Source organism: Nymphalis io, chromosome 21 (genome assembly GCF_905147045.1).
Source record: "Nymphalis io chromosome 21, ilAglIoxx1.1, whole genome shotgun sequence".
In the NCBI taxonomy this organism is placed as follows: Eukaryota; Metazoa; Arthropoda; class Insecta; order Lepidoptera; family Nymphalidae; genus Nymphalis; species Nymphalis io.
In genome coordinates this window covers 10,079,892-10,094,305 of record NC_065908.1, presented here as the reverse complement: position 1 = coordinate 10,094,305, position 14,414 = coordinate 10,079,892, and the positions used below count along the sequence as shown (strand labels likewise).

Here is a 14,414-nt window from a genome sequence, read left to right as displayed (position 1 = left end):
TTACCAGCTCACGTGTTCCCCTCCTCTTACAACCCGGGTTCCTTCAAACGAGGCGTGAAGAGGCATCTTGCGGGCCGGCAAGGCGAAGGCGGCTAGTGCAGAACGTTTTTCCCGTCTGTACTGGCCGTCGTCGCGTTTGGACTCTACTACCACTTACCAACAGGTGGAGTAGAGTCATTTGCCCTCCCGGAGAATATAAAAAAAAACAATACATATTTATTTGATATTTCAAAATTAGCACACATGAACGAAACTAACGTTTTATGTAAAGCAATTGATCCCCTACATATAGAACAACATTATTACTATCATCACAATATGTTCAGTGCGTTTAATAGAACGAAAGCAATAATGACATACGTTCATATCTATAATATATGTAATGTGTATGATGTGATGATAATCTCACATGTCAAACACGCAGAGCCCTATAGGTAATTGACCCAGATATACGTCAGGAAATAATAAACAACGGATTATACACGCAGTCCTATAAGCGAACTAATTGGAGAGCACATTAATGAATATCCTATGCCGGTATTATTCTCCCTTTAACGCTATCGGGTTCTTGTGTTTGTAGTGTCTATTGTTTGACGTATATTGTCATTCGTATTGTTTTTGTTTTGATATAGATTTCAGAGTGGTATATGCTCGGTTTTCGAAGCATGTTTTTATATTTTTAATAATAACTAATAGAGAGTTGGCTGTTCTTGGTTCGGGTTTTTTATGCGTTGTTCTATATTCCTATTAATCTGGTAAATATCAAATAAATATGTTTTCTTACACAGCTTACCTTAATACCATTTTGAATATTTTATAATCATGCTTTAAAATTAACATCAGTATTAATTGAGCCGAGATGGCCCAGTGATAAGAACGCTTGAATCTTAATTGATTATCGTGGGTTCAAACCCACCCACTGAATTTTCAAGTGCTTAACTTTTTATAATTCATAGCGTACTTGACGGTGAGTGAATATATCGTAAGGAAACCTGTATGTGTCGAATTTCACTGAAATTCTGACACATTCCACTATCCCGCATTGGAGCAGCGTGGTGGAATAAGCTCCAAACCTTCTCCTCAAAAAGGGGAAGAGGCCTTACCCCAGCAGTCTGACACTCACAGGCCGTTACTTCACGACGAATTCCTCACGACGTTTTGAATAGCAAAATCAAAATTTATATAAAATATTGAGGGTTCGGATTACCAACGGTTCGGAAAGAATGAGATAAAAACCAAAAGACAGAAGAATGAGAAAAAGTCAAAAGAAACAGTGATTTTTTGTTTTCCAACGATCCCGCCATCTTTACTTAAGTTAACAAAAACCTATAGGAATAGTAAAAACAATTATAGGTTAAAAAATAATCCAATTGGAGGCGCCGGGTATCGATCCCGGTACCTCTCGCATGCTAAGCGAGCGCTCTACCATCTGAGCTACGCCCCCGTTAGTACACTTGATGAAATTCTTGGCAGCAATACGAATGTCTCACAAATAGAAACGAAATATTGCATCAATGTATTTCACTTGCATATTTATATTAGTATCACGTAATTATATTTTGGCGTTGTATTTAAAGGCAATACGTAATTCATTCATTACGAAGTTTAACAGCTTTATACGTATCATGTAAGAAGGAAGTACCTTCTTTAAACTGTGGCATAATTATTTTACCGTCAAACATACTATTTTTATTATGTACGTGTTATGCCGAGCTGTTTCTATTTTTTTGCGGCGAGGGAGCCCGTGTAATAACAGAAGATAATTAATAGCATAGCAGTATAGCCTTTATACCTCAGACATTATGTAGCACATTTCATTTCGTCTTAACAATGTTTCATTTTAATTTTGTTAATTTATTCCAAACAACGGGAGTAATGCTAATAAGTGCAGCCAATACTGTCTATTGGTTTACATTCATTCATATTTACAAATATATATAAATATTGATGTTGTGTACACAACCTTAGTAATATTATAAAATTGTTTGTTCCGCGTTCACGTCTTTACTGCTCAACTGATTATCGTGAAACTTTGCGTGTTGTGTATAGAAAAACACATATCCTTAACTCCTGCCCCACCCCTCACGAGTGGGTAAAGCCGCGGGAGGAGACTACTACTAATATATAGATGACGTTGTATGAGTAGGCATATTTAAATCTTTTTTTCAACACGAGACAATTTTCATTTCCATCCCTTGCTCAGTTGCGAGTTGTTAGTGTCATAAAAATTAGATTCAAGTCAGCTGTCAGCTTAGAAAATGTAATACGGCAAAGTACGTTCCATGGTTTTTTATTTAGATAAGGAGTCTCTTAATGTTTTTTTAATTATGATTATAATTAAACAAATTGTTCCTAAAATATTTATTATATTTTTTTTGGATATTAATTATTAAATTCCAGAAATATTTAGACCAACTTATAAAAATAAAATAATTCTTAGGCTTACGGAATTCTAAAAAGATTCGAATTGGAGGCGCCGGGTATCGATCCCGGTACCTCTCGCATGCTAAGCGAGCGCTCTACCATCTGAGCTACGCCCCCGTTGGTAGAAAACACGCAAAACTTGTACCAGACGCCAGTACGTATTATAATGATTTCCAAATATATGACGTAGAGCCTTACTTTCATTGTAGGTATGTGTAATCAGGTTTTACGAGTATGAAGCGAAATACTTTTGATTTTATCTTAATTTTATTATCCAACGTTACATTGTAAACACAATCTATCAAATTTGCGTAAAGTAATTTTTGTTAATCTTTATTTCTCTGCTTCGCCAATTGCTTTATATTATGGAGTCCGTAAGAATACTTACGAATAACTTACTATAACTCACTTGTCTTAGTTATTCTATCAACAAACAGCAATGTGTTCGTTGCTAAAGGTGATTAGTATGTATATATCCTATTTGCCAGCGCGTGCCAAGACGATGTTAAATTGTAACAAGCAAACCAACAAATAAACAAACTCAATTTCACATTTATAATATTAGCTAGGGGATTATATACGACCTTCTCCTAAACGCGCTTTAACTCCTTGTATATATGTATACCACTTTAGTAGTTTTTTTCAGTTTGACATTAAAAAAAACGTCACTTCATTCATTAGTATACATTTAAATGAGTGGCAAATTAATCGAAATATTTAAAACTGTCTTTTATTTAAAAAAACTTTATGACATGTAGTAATCAATCATATCAGCGTGCTCACTATAAAAATAAAATGTCTTAAAATATATTTCTATGTATTTATTTTTCCGATTGCAATGTTATTGCTTGCGTCGGCGATCCGATATTGGATTCATCGTCTCGCTAGAGTCGGCTACACTCAGCGCTGTTACCGTTTGCGACGCCGACGCGTTTTATGCTTACCTATAAATATATTTTATAACTTGTAATATCATAAGACCACTTGTACGATTTCATATTTCAATAGGAGTATTAGAAAATTGCTTTTTAAAATTATACGATATCAGCTTTAACTGATTTTTAAAAATAATCATTTTGATATTTAATTCGTTGTACGCATATAGTATTCGAGGGATTTGTTCAACATTTACATATTTTTATAATATATAAATGTTACAGTATATCTATTTGTGCCTCTAATTACATGCCGTCACTATCCCCTTAAACCGGAACCAGTTTTTAGCGTTAATATAAATGAATATACCACCCGGACGGGCTTACACAAGCCCAACACCGCTTAAAAAATAATTTAAAATTGTTCTTACATAATAAACATCAAGACTTACAAATTGTACTACAATATTTTTAATTATATTCTATTATGATATTATTTATTGTGTATTTTATAATACGTACAATGAAATAGTAATACTGCACAGTTACTCAAGACAGTTTCAGACAAGCTAGATACCATATGTTTTAGGAAACACGTATGTCAGTGCAATCTCACCTTCAGAGACACGTACACCACGTAATCGACTTCGTATTTATTTTATTTTTCGATAGCAAACTTACTCTTTTCGCCGTACCGATATTGAGTTCAGCGATTTTACTGAAGCTATAAATGGATGTGATGTGATGTACCTTTTGTATTTTATTATAGTTTTGATATATTTTTATTACCATTAAAGATTTCGATTTACATCAAATATTTGCTGATCAGTAATTGTCTATTAGGCTGAAAATATTTCTATATTCCACAACTTTTTTCACGTGACCAAAGACAGTCATAAAATAATTTAATACATTTATTATTATATTTATTTCATTGTTTTACATATGTTTATAATGTTATGTAGATATGGAATTGTTAATTCTGGAATAAAGACTTAATATTATTAAAATACGAGTATAGTATAGAAATATATTTATAACAATTATTATTTCGAAAGTTACTTTCAAATATAACAATTTTCTCCTAATAAAATATAAATTTTAAATAAAAACAATTATACCATAAATGACATCAGAAATCCTAAAGAGTTTCAAAGCCGTTGAACGCGAAAAGATCTCGTAACTATTTCATAAAAGAGCTATTACAGAAGAATTATTAGGAAATTCCGACGATCGGAATGGAAGTCATCGAAATTAAATTCGATTCGAATTCGAACAAAGTTCGCCAATCGGCGTTGTATCAAAATTTCAATCTCCGAACCGCATCGTTCCGTAGAAGTAAAGAAGTTTAACGTTAGGTTTTAATAATACCTTTTACATGTAAGCTACGAGGCTATGGCGTTACTTTAAAAATACATTCATTATATTCATCGAATATGCAAATTATTCAACTGTGTATCAATAATACAGTTGTATGTCTACTGTAATCAAACAATAGTTTTACACGGGTATAAATATTTCTGCAAAGCGTTATACGATTTATTCAATAAATTTCTCCATACAATTATTGAAATCATATAAAATATTGTATATTCTTACAAATCAATATGATTTCTTTAATTTGTTTATTTAAAAAAAAAGATGAAGTTTAAGTTGTCTTCAAGTAAAGTTCCTAATACACTTATAATATATGAAAACAGGAAAACCGAACGGACCGAGCGCACGGAGCAAGTTTGTAACGAGGGGGAGTTTGGAATCGAATTGTCTCAGAATTTAATAAGTCCGCCTCGGGAAACCACCTGATGTCCCCCAGACAATAATTTAGACCAAATGAAGAGTAACGACGCGGTAATAGTGACAGTTTAATAAATAAACTAACACTTCGAGACGCGCCATCGATGCAGTTCGGCTTCGATTTGTCATTGTCGTTCAGTCAGTCAAATCAGTTAAAATTAACGTTTATATTTTATTTAAGTAGGTTCTTAGCGGAGTCAGAATGTAGATTCTAATGAGAAGAAGCAACAAGAAATTTATGAGTTACTCTTTTCCACACATTAAAACTATATCATATGTTTATACTTCTAGTTCCACCTTTCATATACAATTAATTACATATATCGAATAATTTCTTAAATATTTCATTCATTTTGAAATATAAATGTTTAGTTCATTAACAACACAACTCCACGGTATACCAAACACAGTAAATACTTCAAGTAAGTCGTTAAAGATTTTTCTCAACTCCCGAGGCGTGAACTAATTAAAACTCGCCGTGAGCTAATATACGGTAATTTATAGTACAGCGGGGACCGACCGCGCCTAAATGGCACTAATTAAAACATTTCGATAATGGATTTCACGGCAGCCTCCCTAAGTTACCTGCACCTTCCTCTCATTATTACATTTGTATCTGTCTACGAGTTTGTTGTTTGTGTAATATATAGTTTAAATAAGTATACTACATTATTATATAGACGGGCCGGTTGGCGTGGTTGGGAGATGCCTTGCCCTTCACGACGAAGGTTGTGGTTTCGATTCCCACCCCATTATAGACATTTATATGCATGAACATGTCTGTTTGTCCTGAGTCTGGGTATAATTATCTATATAAGTATGTAATTACAAAAGAAAAGTAGTATAAGTAGTATATCAGTTGTCTGGTTTTCATAGTACAAGGTTAGTTTGCTTAGTTTGGGATCAGATGGCCGTGTGTGAATAATGACCCAGGATATATATATTATTATTATTAGTCTAAAAATAAATACTCGGTATCTTGTCGTATACATACATATATTTAGCTAATAATGTTGCTGTTTTTATTATATATTTTACGTAAGTACTCATTCTGTAATATCGATTGCTGCCTATTTTTGTAGTAGTTATAATTGGGTGGTTTACCGCTGCTCACAATTTATATGTTACTGCGCAACCAGACACCCCGCTGACCCAGTGTTATATCGAAAGTGCTTACGATCCCTTCGCCTTAACTAGATCTTCTGCTTCATCCATTTGCCAGTTATTTCGATCGATTTTGTGATTATTTGTAAATTTCTCGTGGAACAACGATCAAGTGGGGCTGATGTTTCTTGCTTGCCACTATTTATTTTATTGAGCCTCGTATATGAGGTCATATGCACTAATTAAAGTACCTATTAGGTACTCTGTTTAACCCTTGCATTGTTAATTATTGTCGCAGTGCCTATTTGTATGGGCGGTGGTGACCAGTTACCATCTGGTGGTTCATTGTTCTACTCAAACGATGGGGAGGCTTTTGCCCAACAGCGGGGGATTCACGGGCTCTTACAGACTTTACTTTACTTTTGTACTCTTTGTTTTCGTAAGCCACGACAACATGGTTTTGTCTGGCCGTTAAGCTTGCTATTTAGTGATCCACTGTAACCGTGTTGAGCTCAACCTTAATTGCATCCAGGCTAATTAATCGAATTGTCTTTCATGTCTCGCCTCCGCCTCCCCCAGATTCTGGGTACTTATTTGTTTTGGCGAAATATGTCTGCTCTGCAGTCTCTTAGTTCTTATAAAACTCTTCTAGATTTTTACTTATAAACGTTTACAACGGCCTTACTTATAAACGATTCTTAGCGGATATTTAGTTACACAGTGATATTACTCTATTCTGTCATTATTGATTTCACATGCGAATGAACAAGACGGCATTATGTAACTAATCGATCACTTAATAACGTTATAACAAAGACCGTAAAGATCTTAGACACAACTGAGATTAAATTAAAATACAGTTACGGCGAATATGGTTTTAAAATTATTTTGATAAAGGATTAGACAATATATAATTCGGAGATAATCAAATTACTTAATGTCGACGATTTCTGAAGATAATCTGAGAACGGTCGATTATCCGATCAATTAGTGTTTGTAGATTAATTAAGTCATTAATATAGAATGATATTTTAGTTGAGATATCTCAACGTTTATTAAGTAATTAAAATTGACAATTATTTTATAATTAAAGTTTTATTAATTTAAGTTAACTGTAAAATATATTTAGATTTGTGAATATTGTTTGTTCTTAAATTTCCCAAAAATAATTTATTAGTAGTACTCAAGGCTTATTTGAGTAATTTTCTTTGTAATCACCAACTGTATGAAGCGGACGCTTTGATCAATACTAGGAGAGCAAGACAATTCGGGAAGACCATTTAAGCGGCTTCCCCCAGTCTTATTGGCAATTCTTATTCAAATACGGACCGTCGAATGTAAACCTTGACACGCTGGGCGTTCTGCACGATATTTTTATTTGGGTTTCTATAAAAAATGTTGTCAAGGTATTAAAAAAAATACTTTTTAAAAACTACGACCTTTTTCTCCAAACGAGCCAATTTAGAAAGGTAAACTTTCAGATATAACTTATCGTATTCTTCTATATCTTTCCATTTTGTGAATTAATCCTTTCATTAAAAAAATGTATCAAGGTTCCATATGTTTCGTATATATAATACGAATGGTGAAATTATATTTTTCCTATGTAAGGTACACTTATTGCATTTACAAATTATATTTATACTTTTTATATTAATTTGAAACATTTCATTGTTTTATGGTTAACGAAGTATTTATATTAAATGTTCATGTTATTGATAATATCTTGTTAACGTTATTAGTTAAAATAAATGACATATGGAACTTTGTTTGTTATAATTTTTTTCTTAAATAATATTATATCACTAGAAAATGGTGTGCGCCAAAGCCTTACGTGGATTAACATTTTACATTAATCCATTTTTTCCTTATTTATCGTACACTCGCCCGGGAGCCTCCATTTTTCTCTGTCTCCCTTATCCCTAGATCTGACGGCCAACTGACGCATCTTATCCCACGCCACGGTAATACTAGGGAAACATGTTACGTGAGAATGAAATATGTTTGCTAATCCAAATCGCGGACCTTGTTTACAAGAGTTTGTTAAGGTTTCCGTGCGTATAGCGACCGGACTACGAATTACATAGTATCGCTTTTATTTCTTCCCAGTGCCGTTTTATTTTTTAAGTAATTTAATTTTACCCAAATAATTTGTGTTTTCAGTTTATGGTGAATAAAACGTTTTGTAACGTTTATTTTTGTGATTGCATTTATTTAGTAAAAAAGTAAACTACGCTATTAATGTCTCACTTCTGGGTTAAGGCCTTCTCTCGTCATGAGGATATGGTTTGGTGCTCATTCCAATATGCTGTTTAAGTAAGGGCCTTTCTTCAAATGTTGTCGAGATAAATTATAAGCCCTGATTAAGTACACGAAAACCCAGTGGTGCTTGCCCGGCTTTGAACCTGCAAACTAAAATAAGTGCGTACTATCTACTCGGCTTTTATTTATTAAGTTTATTTATGTTTTTAGTTTTACCTATAAAAAGTATAAATAACATTTTTCAACTTAAAATAAACATAAAATGTAAGTAAGTAATACAGTAGTATATAGCAGGTAAATGAAAACAAGATAAGTCAAATTGAATTTCGCTTGACTTGAAAATTTCTCTGAGGATTTCGACCGCGTGGATTTAAAAGTCGGACTTTATATTTCCAATGAAATGTTTTATCATAACAACGTTTGAAGTAGCAGCAAGTTGAAGAGTGGTTTCTGATGGGTTTTTAAACGAAATAAATCTCTGCTTCATTACCACTCGAGCTCTGAGGGTCATTAACTGCGGAACGAACGTCTCAATGTTTCGTCGAGGTTCACTTTAATCGAAAAAAGGCGCAGCCTTAATAATAGGCTGTTCATGTTAATGATGCCACTATCGCGATTCCTTCAAATGTATTCATCTTTTATATCGTCGATTTACTAAGCGCTTAAGCCAAATGTCGAAAAAAAAAACACGATTATATATCAATGATGTTTTTATTTAAGTGTGATTGTTATGACTACATCATTATAAAGTATTTTGCGAACGCATTCGCCATAAAAGCTTTTGCTCTGGAAATGTCTTTAATGTGATGCCTGAGCAGATCTCTCTCTCTCTTAAAACAATATTTATCCGCAAAAATATAAACAAGCAGGGTGGGAACATTGAGATTTCAGACACATAAAAACACGTGAAAATTTTCCGTCTTCAAAGCGGCTTTGGGTATTGTACCTACTGGCGGGTGTAACGTGTAAGAAGTGGAGACTAAGTGTCTTAGACTGTTTTAAAACGTTTTTGTTTTGTATAATATGTTCTGTTGTTTTTATAATTAATTGAAAAAGATAAGATAGAAAGAAGATTTTATTCATTACAATACGTTGATTCGACGCGTATATATTTTACCTACCAATTTATCGGAAATAGCTTGACCAATTCGGAAGATTAAAATTATATGGTATTGTTATTCTATATTTTTTTAATTCTTAAAATCAACCATACGTACAAAACATACATGCTATCTGTGCTGTTATTTAAAGCAGAAGAGTGTTTGAAAGGGCTTTCAAAGGTTTTTTTGCGTTCTAACGAAATTACCTATAATTTCATGTCAGTTCATTCATTACGAAAGAGGACGACGGGGGCGAAGCAGTAGAGTTTTTTATGAGTAAATCCACGCAGAGCAGCTTGTAATCATATATTTTTCAATAATGCCATAATAATTATTTTACACGAAAACAACGAATACCAACTCTATACTCTTATGTCAATCTGTACATAAAATAATATGCTTTATTTATTACTGATTTAATTTTATAAAATAATTGAGCAGGAAAGTGTTGTCAATAAAGTCTGTACAGACTTTACAGGATAGAAAACTTTGTGTATCAATGTATATGTACTTTTCGTGTTTATTCATGTCACCGTTTCTGACAATTTTTATTTACTTTTTGATGCTGCCTAAGCAAATTATAGAAAAGATACATCAAAAACAGATATACAGAGATAAGTTTTGTATCAATTTTATACATGAATTTTTCTTTATTTCTTCTAGCAGCACTTGTGCAGGAACATTCCCTAATGCGTGGCGTATCTTCTATGAACGGGTCTCTGGGGAAGATTAAACGCCACTCGATACTTTATCCTGGGCTATAGAAATAAATAGTTCTCCGAGAGAGCAGATATTTTATCTCAATTCCCCGTTTTCAAACGTATATTGCAGAGCATTTGTTTTTAGAACCCTTCAGGGCTAATGGCGGCTAAGTATATACATTTATTAAGGACTTTAGTTTATGATTAAAGATTTTAGCTTATGTAGATTTACTGTTGTATATTTATTTTTATTTATTGCTTTGTATAATAATTACTGACATTATAAGGATATAATGCCCTTCTGAAATTCGACCACAACGGTCAAACACAGAGAATAGTCAATAGTCAAACCTCACTAATGTGAGGAAATAGAGAGTACATACGTAATGTAAGCTACTGATGAGATTTTTAAAATAAAAATTAAATACTTTTTACTAGTCCGACACGTACGACAACTACACCAAAGGCAGTGAAGCAGATATCGCATGATATCGTTATATAATGTAGTAATAGATAACAGTTTCATGTTTAACAAATAGCTTAATATTGAATATTCATTATTCAGATTTCTCTAATATTTACATTTATTGGAAACCTAACGGAATTCAGCGAAATACAAACATTAATATTCGCGGCTAAATTTATAATACGCGCGGGACTGACATATTTCCCCGTCCACCGTGGGCCGATAAACACCGCATAAATATCATTATAACATAAATTTTCGTCAAAAATAAAAATGGGGTTAACGTGCCGCGCCCAATATGCGAACCGTAAGGCCACAACCATATTTCATAAAAAAAGAGTTATGTTTAATAGCGGCTTCTGGCGTGAAATGGTAACATTTTACCGGCTCTAGTTTATGAACTCCTAGTACTGTGGTTGCATTATTTTATTGTCGGCTTAGAATAATTATTTTTATAATTTCGAGTTTGTTTAGTTTAGCTAGGTAGGCTTCTTACGTAATAGAATAAAATTATTCAGACGGACGGATAATTTTTAAATTTATTTTAAGTATTATTGGACCCACAGACCAATATTATCTACAATTCTATGTATCAATTTTACTGGTGGTAGAGCTTTGTGCAAGCTCGTCTGGGTAGGTACCACCCACTCATCAGATATTCTACTGCAAAACACTACATACAGATATTCTACTGTAATTACAGGCACAAGGGACATAACATCTTAGTTCCCAAGGTTGGTGGCGCATTGGTGATGTAAGCGAAGGTTAACATTTCTTACAATGCCAATGTCTAAGGGCGTTGGTGACCACTTACCATCAGGTGGCTCATATGCTCGTCCGCCTTCCTTCTATAAAAATAATCTACAATAATAACTTCATTACTTTTATTTAATATGCGTGATCTCTATTGAATTTTATATAATGTAGAAATTATTAAGTACAAAAAATCGAGTAATATAAATTATACTGCAGGGATAACAGAATATTAATTTCCCACCTAAACTAGGCATAGGACGACAGACTATATAGACAGATAGTACTCCTCCTAATGTAATAATACAATTAACATCGTCGCACCTGAGGAATCTAATTATTCAAATCTCAATCGATTTTCTTTATACGAGCGTTGTTTTTTTTCTATTAGTGGAAATAGTAGGAACTACCGTCGGTTCGAAAAAGAATATACGTCGACGATATTAATACAATATCATAATACGACATTTAACATTGAAACAATGTTAATAATCTGCAACTTGTGTAGTAGGCATAAAAAGCCTACTATTACAAGCCTAATGATTTTTTTTATATATAAATGATTAGTAGCTTTGGTCAAATATATTGATAACGGTTGTAAATACCAAAAAATAAATAAAAAACAAGCTTTTTATTAAATTTTTTTTTTCATAGATCGAATAGTAAATGAGATGCAAAAATCACACCATAGGGAACGGAGATGCGACAGGTCATATAGATGTTTATTTCAAGACGTTGTGTTCTATTTTATATATTACTTACCTAGTAATTACCAACATTTTAATTAATATAAAAGAAAATATATATTATATTTTTGTGCTTTTATAATATTGTCTATTGTTGCAGGCCGTGGTACTCCCGCCGCTCGCGAGGTGGCCGTATGAGAACGGATTTACATTTACGACGTGGTTTCGGTTGGACCCCATCAACTCCGTCAACATTGAACGGGAGAAACCATATTTATACTGGTAAATTTATTTGTTTTATATACTTTTTTAGATAGAGCTACCATTGAGTAGTTAATTTGTTCATTACTTGATATTTAAGAATATGTATATATCTATTATCCCACCGCCATTACTTAGTGCTGATGTGTTCCGGTTTGAAGACTGAGTGAGACATTGGAACTACAAGCACAAGGGACATAATATCTTAGTTCCCATGGTTTGTAGCGCATTTAGCGGATAATTTTGAGTCGGCCTATTTGCCAGATAGCCTTACTTAATTTGACTAAATCAATTCGTTATTTATTAATCAATTAGTTAGTATATAAACAATATATTCTACGCTCAAAGTCCTCAAAAGAAACGACAGTGTCTAGAAATATACGTCCATACATACACACATACACAAACAGCCAGACCTTTTTTTATCACTGGAAAAACGCGTTACGCGTTTCCCCCACGGGAACAGTGGGGGGGATGAACATGTGGGGCTCGCCGATTTCCAAGGCGCCCCGAACATCGGAATACCCACTAAAATACCAGCGGTACCCATTCCGTCTTAACGAGGAGCGCCACAGGATCACTTTCGCATTCTACCGTGACACAAACAGCTAGACCTGCCGTGGCGTGAGTGTTAAATCAATCGCACCTGCTAATGAGTTGTTTGTAGGAAGATAAATAGTGGCCATCTGGCCCCGAGAAAATCAATACATCGACACTACAAGAGTTAAAAACTAACTTTACACTGTTAACGCGCCGCCAGAATGGCAACTAAGATGTTATGTCATGTCCCTTGTACCTGTAATTACATTGCTTCGCTCACCCTTTAAATATAATCACACATGCAAGACATGTGACGTTAGACTAAATAATCAAACGGGGGCATGTAAAGAGTCTAATCGCTTTTTGTTTTTATACTAACGCACGTAAAAATGCAGCGATGGACTAGTGGTAAGAGCGCGTGAATCCTAACCGATGATCGTGGGTTCAAACCCGGGCAAGCCACTGAAATTTCATGTGCTTCATTTGTGATTATAATTCATCTCGTGCTTGATGGTGAAGGAAAACATCGTGAGGAAACTTGCATGTGTCTAATTTCACCAAAATTCTACCACATGTGTATTCCACCAACCTGCATTGGAGCAGCGTGGTAGAAGCTCCAAACCTTCTCCTCAAGAAAGGAGAGGAGGCCTTAGCCCAGCAGTGGGACATTCACAGGCTGTTACTTTACTTTAACGCACGTAGTACATATTCCATGTTATAAAATTACTTGTACTAAAAATTAAGTATATAGACTACGATATGAACGGTACGAATTTGTATTGAATATTAATGTACGCAGCTTAAAGCTTAATAACATTTGTTTTATAGCATTGTAAAATTAATCTTATGGCAATGTATTAGAGCACTTTTCTGAGTGTATTATAATTCACTCCGCTTTTCTCAACTAAGATTTACGTTAGCTCAGGAGGGCTTTTAGTCTAAAAGTAATGTCGATGTGTTGAGAAACATAATAGCTTGAAATATTAAGATGGTTTCATAAGGTTTTGTTTATTTGATAAGGTTAGATTATTTTTACACAAGCTCAAAGCGCTTAGTATTCAGTAGCATCTGTTACATTCCTACTTAGTAGTCATCGTAATAGTATTGACCTTACTTTTTAGCCGACTTTAAAAGAGGGATGTTCTTAATTCGGCTCATTTTGATCTTTTACGGTACTTGTGATTGTTTTACTTATTTAATAGGCCGAGATATTATTTATTTAGACCACGACAAATCCACTCTTAATTAATAGTGGAATGATCAACAGGTTTAATACCGGAAGTGATCACCGCTTGGTTCGAGGCACTCTAAATATCAACTTAAAAGCCGAAAGATCGAGAATGATGAGGTCTACTCTCCGACCTACCATGCTCCAAGCTGCTCAAGGCTCCGAAAAGTTCCAAATGGAACTTCAAAATCAATTCACCGCGTTGGAAACCATAAGCAGC

General features: G+C 33.8%; 1 protein-coding gene and 2 non-coding genes across 4 annotated transcripts in view; 1 reads left to right on the top strand and 2 right to left on the bottom strand.

Annotated features, from left to right (window-relative positions):
- LOC126776724 (neurobeachin) overlaps window positions 1-14,414 on the top strand; it is a 474,955-nt gene that overhangs the window by 244,223 nt on the left and 216,318 nt on the right. For both annotated transcript variants that reach the window (XM_050499418.1, XM_050499416.1), the window contains exon 6: window positions 12,326-12,447. In XM_050499418.1, coding sequence (XP_050355375.1) covers window positions 12,326-12,447 — 122 coding nt within the window. The remainder of the gene's footprint in view (window positions 1-12,325; window positions 12,448-14,414) is intronic.
- Trnaa-agc (transfer RNA alanine (anticodon AGC)) lies at window positions 1,372-1,444 on the bottom strand. The gene has a single exon. It is a non-coding gene; the product is annotated as a tRNA-Ala (tRNA).
- Window positions 2,469-2,541, bottom strand: Trnaa-agc (transfer RNA alanine (anticodon AGC)). Its single transcript has one exon. It is a non-coding gene; the product is annotated as a tRNA-Ala (tRNA).